Source organism: Mesoplodon densirostris, chromosome 2, assembly GCF_025265405.1.
Source record: "Mesoplodon densirostris isolate mMesDen1 chromosome 2, mMesDen1 primary haplotype, whole genome shotgun sequence".
Taxonomy (NCBI): Eukaryota; Metazoa; Chordata; class Mammalia; order Artiodactyla; family Ziphiidae; genus Mesoplodon; species Mesoplodon densirostris.
The window spans coordinates 59,357,092-59,369,191 of NC_082662.1; the positions used below are offsets into that span (position 1 = coordinate 59,357,092).

General features: G+C 37.1%; 1 protein-coding gene and 1 non-coding gene across 2 annotated transcripts in view; one reads left to right on the forward strand and one right to left on the reverse strand.

Moving 5' to 3' along the window:
- The window catches only part of DNAI4 (dynein axonemal intermediate chain 4), a 107,505-nt gene that overhangs the window by 71,810 nt on the left and 23,595 nt on the right, over positions 1–12,100 (reverse strand). The window contains 3 exon segments of the mRNA XM_060089934.1: positions 2,870–3,009; positions 5,988–6,144; positions 11,671–11,783. Of these exon segments, the coding sequence (XP_059945917.1) occupies positions 2,870–3,009; positions 5,988–6,144; positions 11,671–11,783 (410 nt within the window).
- TRNAE-UUC (transfer RNA glutamic acid (anticodon UUC)) lies at positions 69–140 on the forward strand. The gene has a single exon. It is a non-coding gene; the product is annotated as a tRNA-Glu (tRNA).

The following is a 12,100-nucleotide window of genomic DNA, read 5'->3' on the forward strand; positions in this document are numbered from 1 at the left end:
TCACCTTGGGCAAATTAGCTAACATCTCTTTGCCTGTTTCTTCTTCTATAAAATGAGGAATAGGGAGTTCCCTGGTGGTCCAGTGGTTAGGACTTGGTACTTTCACTGCCATGGCCCAGGTTCAATCCCTGGTTGGGGAACTAAGATCCTGCAAGCCATGGGGGTGTGGCCCCCCAAAAAAAATGAGGACTAGTAAGAGCTCCTACCTCATAGGGTTGCTGTGAGAATTAAATCAGTTAATATACAGGCATACCTCATTTACTGCTCTTTTCAGATATTGCATTTTTTCCAAATTGAAGGTTTGTGGCAACCCTGCATTGAACAAGTCTGTCGGTGCCATTTTTCCAACAGCATTTGCTCACCTCATGTCTCTATGTCACATTTTGATAATTCTTGCAGTATTTAAACTTTTTCATTATTATATTTGTTATGGTGAGGTGTGATCAGTGATCTTTGATGTTAGTATTGTAATTGTTTGCGGGTAACATGAACCATGTCAATATAAGACAGTGAACTTATTCTATAAATGTAGTTTATGTTCCAACTGCTCCAGTGACTGACTCATCCCCCATCTCTCTCCTTCTCCTCAAGCCTCCCCAGCTCCTCAGAAATGACAATATTGAAATTAGGCCAATTAATAACCTTATAATGGTCTCTAAGTGTTCAAGAGAAAGAAAGAATAACACATCTCACTCTAAATCAAAAACTAGAAATGATTAAGTTCCATGAGGAAGGCATGTTGAAAGCTGAGAGGCCCAAAGCTAGGCCTCTTGCACCAAAGAGCCAAATTGTGAATGAAAAGGAAAAGTTCTTGAAGGAAATTAAAAGTGCTACTCTTGTGAACACATGAGTGATAAGAAAGCAAAACAGCCTTACTGCTGATAGGAGGAAGTTTTAGTGGTCTGGGTAGAAGAAGAAAACCTGCCACAACATTCCCTTAAGCCAAAGCCTAATCCAGAACAAGGCCCTAACTCCCTTCAATTCTATGAAGGCTGAGAGAGGTGAGGAAGCTGCAGAAGAAGTGTCTGAAGCTAGCAGAGGTTGGTTCATGATGTTTAAGGAAAGAAGCCATCTCCATAACATAATAGTGCAAGGTGAAGCAGCATGAGCTGATGTTGAAGCTATAGCAAGTTAACCAGAAGACCTACTTAAGATAATTAATGAAGGTGGCTATGCTAAACAACAGATTTTCAATATAGATGAAACAGCCGTGTATTGGAAGAAGACACCATCCAGGATTGTTACAGCTAGAGAGGAGAAGTCAATCTCTGGCTTCAAAGATTCAAAGGACAGGCTGACTCTCTTTTCAGTTAGGAGCTAATGCAGCTGATGACTTTGAGTTGCAGCCAATGCTCATTTACCATTCTGAAAATCCTAGAGCCCTTAATAATTATGATAAATCTACTGTTGAGATCTACTACTCAGAAAAAAACATTCTTTTCAAAATATGACTGCTCATTGACAATGCACCTGGTCACCCAAGAACTCTGATGGAGATGTACCATGAGATTCATGTTATTTTCATGCCGACTAACACAATATCCATTCTGCAGCCCATGGATCAAGGAGTCATTTTAACTTTCAAGTCTTATTATTTAAGAAATACATTTTGAAAGGCTATAGCTGTCATAGATAGTGATTCCTGTGATGGATCTGGGCAAAATAAATTGAAAACCTTCTAGAAAGGACTCATCATTCTAGATGCCATTAAGAACATCCGTGATTCATAGAAGGAGGTCAAAATATAAACATTAACAGGAGTTAGGAAGAAGTTGATTCCAACCCTCATGGATGACTTTAAGGGGTTCAAGACTTTAGTAGAAGTAACTACAGACGTGGTAGAAATAGCAAGAGAACTAGGATTAGAAGTAGAGCCTGAATGAATTGCTGCAATCTGCTTCTTATGGATGAGCAAAGAAAGTGGTTTCTTGAGATGGAATTTACTCTTGGTGAAGATGCTGTGAAGATTGTTGAAATGACATCAAAGGATTTAGAATATTACATAAACTTAGTTGACAAGGCAGTGGCAGGGTTTGAGAGGACTGAGTCCAATTTTGAAAGAAGTTCTACTATGGGTAAAATGCTATCAAACAGCATTACATGCTACAGAGAAATCACTCATGAAAGGAAGAGTCAATCAATGTAGCACAAACTTCATTGTTGTCTTATTTTAAAAATTTTCACATCCACCCCAATCTTCAGCAACCACTACCCTGTTCAGTCAGCAGCCATCAACATCAAGGCAAGATGCTCTACAACAAAAAGATTATGACTCACTGAAGGCTCTATGATGGTTAGCATTTTTTTAGCAATAAAGTATTTTAAATTAACGCATATACATTAGTTTTTTAGATATAATGCTATTGTACACCTAATAGACTATAGTATATTATATGCGCTGGGACATTTTAAAAATTCACGTGACTAGCTTTATTGCGATATTCACTTACCTGGAGTGGTCTGCAACCGAACCTGCAATATCTCCCAGGTATGCCTGTATGTGAAAAGCCTAAAATAGTGCTTGGCCTCTTTTAAATTGTATTAGTTATGGTCGAATGCTTTGTTACAGTAACAATCAGTTTCTATAAATGTTTCATAAATATTTGAAGGATTCAAAGTTCTATGATATAGTTTGTATAAAAATCAAGATAATTATGTTATTCAAACCTTCTAAATCTGTATTTATTACTTGTAACTTAATTGTCAAATTCTGAAAGCTGTAGATCACAGCACCCAGTTATTGTTGTGATTTGGTCAAATCATTTATATTTTTGCCTTATATACTGTAGTATTGATTTGTTAATCGACAGACTCAAAGAATATATATTAAAATATGGTAATTTAGCAAGCAGAATAAAACATAAATTACCTTTGTCTTCCTTCATGATTTTGTCACATTGAACGTGTTTATTCTTTGGTGCTCCATTAATAGTCTGCATCATCCTTTCTACATATAAGTCATTGCCTAATCTATTTCGACAAAGAGTCTCATAGTTCTTGTTTCTCTGGCTATAAAAAGTAATATATACTCAACTTATTAATAAAAATTAATTTTTACCACACATATCTTTTTCTATTGATATTATGCTTTTTCTTAAAATTACCTTCTTTAATGTGGATTGCACCAAAAAATTGAAGTGAAAGTTTAAGACACTTCTTAGGGAAAGACTGCATTAAACTACCTCCAAAGGACTCTTTTACACTATATCCCCCAACATCCCTACAACTTTCGGTACCCACCAATAATATCCTAGCATTATCTCCACATAGGTTTTATGAATTTCGATTATAAAGTTATAAATTTCCCTCAAAGTACTACTTTTGTGTCATCGCGCAGTATGTATTATTTTCATAATTGTTTTGTTCTGAGTATTTCTTTGATTTCCATTACGATTTCTTCTTTGGTTCATGAAGAATTTACAAAATGTGCTTTTTAACTTCCAAAAACATATGTGAATATGCATCTATGTTTTAGTTGAGATTTATGTAATTAATTTTTAACTTCATTCCACTGTGGTCAGAGAATTTAGTTTGTCTGACACTACTTTGAAATTTTTGAAACCTTGCTTCATGGCCTTGTACATGGATGATTTTTGTAAATGTTCCATGTGTGCTTGAAAAGAGTGTGTATCCTCTAACTGTTAAATTCAGAGTTCTATATATGACCATTAAATTATGTTTTTGTTCAAATTTTCTATAACTATACTAATTTTATCTGATTGACTTATCAATAATTAAGAGAGGTATATTCATACCTCTTACTTTAATAAGATACTTATCAAGTTTCCAATTTTTGCTTCATATATTAAGAGGTTATTTTATTAGGAGTTTCAAGTTTAGAATTATTATACCTTCCTATCATTATGAAACCACACTCTTTATCCCTAATAATGCTATTGGTTTGTTTCTCTGTAGATGATGTGTTCTTTATTTTTTTTTCTTCTGTTTTTAAAATCTTCTTTTAATATTTGGTATTTTGGAGTATGAGTACAATGCATCCCGTTTGTGTGTATGTGGATTTCTTTTTATTTATTCCTATTTCTGTGGAATGGTGTTTTTCAATAGTTTGGGAAATTACTTACTCTCCTTGAATAGTAACTCTCGTCCATTCTTTCTAGTCTGCCCTTTTGGAACTGATTAGGTATATGTTAGACCTTTAGTCTATTATCAATATCTATTTAATATCAAAGATTAAATCAATATTTAATATCAAAGATTAAATCAATATTTACTTTTTAATTTTAACAATTATATAAACATAATTTATTTTAAAATTCTCTTTAAATATTTTGCATTATAAGTAATCATTTTGATAGTTTCTTAGTGTTAATGATGTTTTAACTCTATCTTTTATTTAAATATTTCACATATATTTTATACTTTATATTAGATAATATCATTACCCATAGTCCTCAGGATCTAGATCTAGGATTTGTTATTTTTTTTTTTTTTTTTTTTTTTTTTGTTGTTGTTGCTGTACGCGGGCCTCTCACTGCTGTGGCCTCTCCCGTTGCGGAGCACAGGCTCCGGACACACAGGCTCCGCGGCCATGGCTCGCGGGCCCAGCCGCTCCGCGGCATGTGGGATCTTCCGGGATCGGGGCACGAACCCATGTCCCCTGCATCGGCAGGCGGACTCTCAACCACTGCGCCACCAGGGAAGCCCTAGGATTTGTTATTTTTAAAATTCTCATTCATAATGACTTCTTTATTGGTTTGGTGTATTTTTACTAAACTCAAACTGAATGAATCTTAAGAGTCTAAATGGGATACGCTTTCCTCCAGAGAAGATTTGTATTTGCTTATGATAGTAGCTAGGAGACCCTACTGACCTGGAACCACTTGAGGTAACTGAGATCCTTGTAAGGGTTTTGGTTTAATATAAGAATCTCTTCTTCAGCTGTCTCAATTTGTGGGGGACCCAAGACTTACTAGTGGACTCTAGATCCATGTGCTAATATTAACATTTGTTTCCAGCATCTCTCCCTCTATGATTTCAGATCACTTATCTATCCCATTGTTATTCTTTTCCTTTCCTTTTTCTGGTCCTGGGAGCTTTCCCTTATGTCTCATGAGCTTTAAAATTATGCTGTTTGAGTTATAAAGCAGAAACTAATACACCATTGTAAAACAGTTATAATCCAATAAAGATGTTAAAACAAAAACAAAAGTATGCTATTTGAGATCTAATTGTACTATATTATATAGTCTAAACAATTTTACAAGATTTTATATTTGAATAAAAATAATATCATAAAAATTATTTTAGAGATGAATTTTTTAGTACTATAAATCATATTCAAATTATACTTGAAGAAACTAATCTGAAGAACTATATTAATAATATATTTATGTAGCTGTATTAATTTCAGACAGAGCAGACTTCAGAGCAAGGAAAATTATCAGAGATAAAGAGGGGCATTACATAATGATAAAGGGGTCAAGTATCCAAAAAGACGTAACAATCCTTAATGTGTATGTGCCTAACAGGAGAGTTTCAAAATAACATGAGGCAAAAACTAATGATCCATTTATATTCATTAATAAAGAGATATGGAAAATCTACTCTCAATAGTAAATTCAGTCATTTCCCCATAACATATTTTCCCTTTTAAGTTTTAAATATAAAAAATGGCAGTGATTTCTTTTTAACTTGAAAATAATTCATATATGCATAAAAGAAAAAATCATTAAAACCTATACTGAGACTTAGAAGCTTCCTTTATTTCTTTTATTATTTAACTTAGTAGCTCACCTACTTTTTAAAGAATATGGTAAAGCCATGGGTTCCTCTTCTAGGAAAAACATACAGCATAAACACTTTACATGTAATTTCATGAGGCACATATGTAACTTTATATACGATTTCACCAGGCACATATACCACCAGTGTTTATCCAGAAATCCCCAAAGACAGAAACAAGGATAAGAGCCTCTGATTTAGCATTTAAATTACAAAAGCCATGTAAACAACTGAACAATACATACCTTACTTTCTCAGCTTCTTCAGATTCTACAGAAACCATGACTGTTGGTAGGTTAAAAAAGTTCATCGTTTCTGTCTCTGTGAGTATTATCTCTATAGTCTTCTCCAGGTCTTCTTTTGTTACAATTTTTCCAGGTGTTGCCCTAATAACTCGTAAATCTAAAATACATGACTTAATAAAAATCATTTACTAATTGTTATTTTTAATTTTCATTTCATCAAAATACCATGACAAGTCATACATGGCAGGTGGCATTACATGGTCAAGGAAAAGGTCATGTTGTGAGATGTAGTCTATTTAATCCCTCTGAAGCCAAACTGGATCCTATGGCTCATAAACCATCTCTGTTGCTGATACATCAAGCCTACTCCAATCTCAGATGTGTAGTCATGACTACAAGGGGATCCCATTACATCTATCCTATAATATTAACAGGGAGATTGGGGTGAAAAACTATTGATACAACTCAAGAGACATATGGGCAAGTGTATTTCCCGGATAATATGCAACCCTTCTCCGAGCCCTGAAGCTAATTTCTAGTCTATATCTACAACAGTCTTTTATTCTGTTTGTCCTTCTTATTGGTTGACTTTTGATTTAGATTACAGCCCACCTCTAATCATCTTCACCAAGAGCTAAAAAGACTCTCCAGTGAAAGTTGTGGTTAAATATAGGAGAAAAAGAGGCTCAATATCCATGTAAAACATACATTGAAAAGGGTTAGCCTCAAGCCTGTAGTCTTGTCAGAAGTCCAAGATTCTTGAAAAATTTCACTGAGGATGGAGTGTCAAGGACAGAGAGTTTGGACTTGGTTGTATGGGTAATAAAGAGCCAAGACACGGTATATAGGTCAGAGTTCAATGTTTTCTGTTAAAAACAGCATGTGAAGCAGGGATCCATGAGGCTTTGACATGGGTAAAGCTTGAAAAGCTTTAGGAAAACAAGACTTAAGGGTATACACTTTCCAGAGATTAAGGCTCAGTCTCCTTAAGAAGGCCCAAAGCCTGAGAAAAACACTCTCCTTACAACCTAAAAAATATACAAGCTACTAATTTCACAAACCAATCATCAACACTTGGAATGGCTAAATAATAGTATACTCATCTATGAATATTAACTAGTAATTAAATATGACATTAAAAACATATGAAAATGTTTGTGATAAAATGTAAAGTGACAGAATAATCCAGGACAAAACCCACGCTATGGTTATAACAATTAAAATACTTATGCATATGGAGAAGCTGAGGAAATAAAATTTTTAATTGCTAATCCTTTATAGTATTGGATGATTCTTCTTTTTAAAAATGTTCTTTAATTTTTATTATTTATGCAATAAATTTAAAATATGAGGGAGAGATGATTTATATAAGTAAATCTAGCTAAGGTAGAAATAAGGTAAGTGAAAAAGTAAATGAATTACCCATATGGACACAACTGGAGATATATCTAGTTCAAACTTTTCATTTTATCAGTGAAGAAAATGAGAAACAGAGAGGCTAAGTGAGAAGTTTAAGGTCACATAGGAATACTGGCAGTTTTGAGACTAGAAATTTTGTTTCTTTTTTTTTTTTTTTTTTGCAGTACGCGGGCCTCTCCGGATGTGCAGGCTCAGCAGCCATGGCTCACGGGCCTAGCCGCTCTGTGGCATGTGGGATCTTCCCAGACCAGAGCACGAACCCGTGTCCCCTGCACTGGCAGGTGCACTCTCAACCACTGCACCACCAGGGAAGCCCCTAAATTTTGGTTCTTGATTCTCTAAACTTCCTTTCTTTAAGACCACCAGATCTTCATCTATGGTTTAGTTACATATACCTTAAAGTAGCATTATGGCACAGATATGCTAATTATAAAAATGAATGATCTTACAGTAGATAGAACCTAATAGGGGACTTCCCTGGTGGTGCAGTAGTTAAAAATCTGCCTGCCAGGACAGGAATAAAGACACAGAAGTAGAGAATGGACTTGAGGACATGGGGAGGGGGAAGGGTAAGCTGGGACGAAGTAAGACAGTAGCACTGACATACATACACTACCAAATGTAAAATAGATCGCTAGTGGGAAGCAGCCGCATGGAACAGGGAGATCAGCTTGGTGCTTTGCGACCACCTAGAGGGGTGGGATAAGGAGGGTGGGAGGGAGATGCAAGAAGGAGGTGATATGGGGATATACGTATTCATATAGCTGATTCACTTTGTTACACTGCAGAAACTAACACAACACTGTAAAGCAATTATACCCCAATAAAGATGTTTAAAAAAAAAAAGAATCCGCCTGCCAATGCAGTGGACATGGGTTCGAGCCCTGGTCGAGGAAGATCCCACATGCCGCGGAGCAACTAAGCCCATGCACCACAACTAATGAGCCTGTACTCTACAGCCTGCAAGCCACAACTACTGAGCTTGTATGCCACGACTACCACGACTAGGTGCCACGCGCGTGCTCTGCAACAAGAGAAGCCACAGCAATGAGAAGCCCACGCACTGCAACTAAGAATAGCCCTGCTCGCCACAACTAGAGAAAGCCCACGTGCAGCAACGAAGACCCAATGCAGCCAGAAATAAAAATAAAAAATAAAAGGTATACCAGATTATGTTAATGTGCAGTCAAGACTGAGAAATACTAATCTACCAGGTGGTAGAGGTAGAATTGTTTGGGTGTGACTCAGCTTAGAGACCTGACTTTGTAGTTAGAATTCACCAGCAGGCCAAGACGATATAAACAACTATATTATTCTTCAAGGCTTCTGGAGGTGAAGTTTTGTTACGTTTGTTTGTTTGTTTGTTTTTGATGTAGACAAATAGAGGTAGACCTCAAGGCAAATCATTACATAAATATTTTCTTCTTTATCTTAAGAGGAGTGCAAATCCATTGGAGGGCTTTAAGCGGGGAGAATGCGATTAGATTGTGTACTTAAAAAGATCATTCTAATAGGGATACAGTAGGATAATTAGTTGGCTTAGAAATCCCACTAGGGGATTAAAGATAGAAAGGGAATTTTAAGGGAGTTTGGGGAGACTGTTGTAAACTATTGACCACTCAAGAAAAGAATCTAGTAACCTAGCAACAACCTACACTACCTTGATGAAAGACCAGGTGCATCCAAGCACCAGGCACACTCAAGCCACAAACCCTCATTGTTAAAACACAATAGATATGCGGTCTGAATCTTGTTACATGAAGTCAGGGAGTTAGTAGTCCTTGAAGAGTAGCATTTCTGCAAGACAGAAATATAGGTGAAAAAGGAAGGAAAGTAGGTGAAAGGGGACATTATACAAAACCTGAGATGAATTACCATATATTAGTATATGGCAACACCCTTCTGCTAATATACATATTTAAATAGCATCATGACTGTCCCCATTAGACCATACAGGGTCAAAGGAGGAACTAGTGATTTAAGTCTTGACGTCTACCCAAAACTGAGGAAGAAGGTGGTCTTCTCTTCCCACCCCACTTCTTCTTTGATTATAAAAGTGTAACCCTCTTTGTTCTCAGGGCTGTGCCCCCTTGCCTGCCCTCTTGTAGCCCTCACAAGTATCCTATGCTAATAAACTCACTCTTTGCCTATCGCTTTGCCTCATGCTGAATTCTTCCTGTAAGGAGAAAAAAGAACCTGAGCTTGAGTAAGTCCTGACACCAGGTGAGCAGCTTCAATTAAAAGACAGTGGATTTGAGTCCCCTCCTAAGTCAGGGACTATAGGTTCAAGTCCCAGTCTGAGGTGTGGCTGGGCTTGAGTCCCATTCCATGGGTTCAAGTCCCAATCTGAATTTTGGCTGGGTTCGTGTCCCATCTAAGAAGGAGAGCAGGTTCAATTCTGCATACAGTTTGGAAAAACAAATTGGAGGGTGGCAAGAATATATGTAGAGACTGCTGGGGGAGCTTATGACAATAATTCAATTCTTTGTCCCCTCCTGAGAGGACGGGCGTCTTCCTACAACAGACATTGTTAATTGCTTAAGTTTTCATTGCTAAGCCTTTCTCCCTTCCCTGGCCTCTTTCCATTAATACAGGCTGAGAAATAAAATATTTGGCTTTTCCAGCCGCTCTTGAAGCTAGTGGTGTCAATGTGACACAGTTCTGGTCAATGAGATAAAAACAGAAATATACAGGAAAAAGGAAACCTTCTGGGAAAACGTTTACTTTCCTGATAAATGAGGGAGATGTGACTGGTGCTACTGCCTTTCTCCTTCTTTCTGCTTTTAACGTGGATATAATACCCAGAGCTGGGGCACATATCATGAGACCATGAGGCAAGAAACAAGAAGAAAAGGCTTACAAAAAGAGAAGAGCAGAGTTTCCAATCCAGATTTTGACACAATTAAGCCACAAAAGCAAAGCCAAAAGCTATCTACCTTTAACTTCTTTTAATGTGGGAAAAATGGTAGTTGGGTATTCTGTTACTTGTCAGAAGCATTCTGTTACATATGCTAACACCAAAAAGAAGAGTCCATCAAGCACTTTTCCAACCTTATTAATATTTTCACTAATCCTCATTATCATCTTAGAGGAAAAGCCATCCTGACCCTCAAGGAAGTACCCACTTCTTCCAGAACATTTTGTCAACCATTATTTCCTCATTCTTTTAACTTTACTTGCATAATACTTTGCATTACCTCATGTTTTATCCTCTGCCTGGAATGGGCCTCTCCTTTTGTTCTCCTGACAAATTACTAATTATCTTTAGAAACCAAATTCAAAAGTCAATAATGTTCTCTATGAAAGTTCTCTCATTTTTTGTTTTCCACTTCACAGTAGTTAATCTTTTCTTTGTAAGTACTCCCATCACATTCTGCATATGTCTTAATATGGCACTGATCACAGTGTATATCACAATTGTTTGTCTCCTGAGTTAGAAGCTGAGCTCTTTTAAAACAGGGTCTGTGGGACTTCCCTGGTGGTGCAGTGGTTAAGAATCCACCTGCCAATGCAGGGGACACAGGTTCAAGCCCTAGTCTGGGAAAATCCCACATGCCAGGGAGCAACTAAGCCCACGTGCCACAACTACTGAGCCCGTGGTCTAGAGCCCGCACACCTAGGGCCTGTGCTGCACAAGAGAAGCCACAGAAATGAGAAGCCCACGCACCGCAATGAAGAGTAGCCCCTGCTCGCGACAACTAGAAAAAACCCTCACACAGCAACGAAGACTCAATGCAACCAAAAATAAATAAATAAATAAAATATTTTTTTTAATTAAAAAAAAAAAACAGGGTCTGTGATTACTGAGGCTGGTGGTGCAAGAAAGTCACTCGAGGGTTTCCCTGGTGGCGCAGTGGTTAAGAGTTCGCCTGGGGCTTCCCTGGTGGTGCACTGGTTGAGAGTCCGCCTGCCGATGCAGGGGACGTGGGTTCGTGCCCCGGTATGGGAAGATCCCACATGCTGCGGAGCTGCTGGGCCCGTGAGCCATGGCCGCGGAGCCTGCGCGTCCAGAGCCTGTGCTCCGCAACGGGAGAGGCCACAACAGTGAGAGGCCCGCGTACCGCCAAAAAAAAAAAAAAAGTCCCTTGAGAATTTTTAAAAATATATAAACATTACCCTGGTAATTCTCATGTAGCTACTGCACAGGCCAGCATTTGGGAATGATTACCATAGCTCTTCTATCTCAAGCACCCAAAAAATAATGAGCATATTTCCTAAAGAAATAATGAACTGTTACTGAAATACAAGATTGGATTTTCATTACCTGTAAAACTAGCCAACATTTCCCGTTTAAAGGATGGTTCTTCTAGGTCTTCTACCATTGATTCAGTAGTGGATGTACTTGACTTAGAAACTGTACTGCTTCCTAAAACTGACCTTTAATAATGAATAACATTATTTATTTAGATGTCCTTATGGGCAATTAAATGTACAACTGAAAACATTATCAGATTGAGAAATCAAAAGGACTGTAATCATATGAGCAAAGTTGATAAAAATAAACTAGTTCTTTAAATATTGGGTTGATTTTTAATGTTCTTTAAGTAAAAAGTCATATTTTAGAAATAAAACATGTCAAACCTATGTCTAAAGACCTTCAATGGATTCTCAACAGTATGTTTAGGATAAAAATCCAAAACACAGCCTACCTACTGAGACTCTCCATCTTATCTTCATTATCAATATTCTCTCCC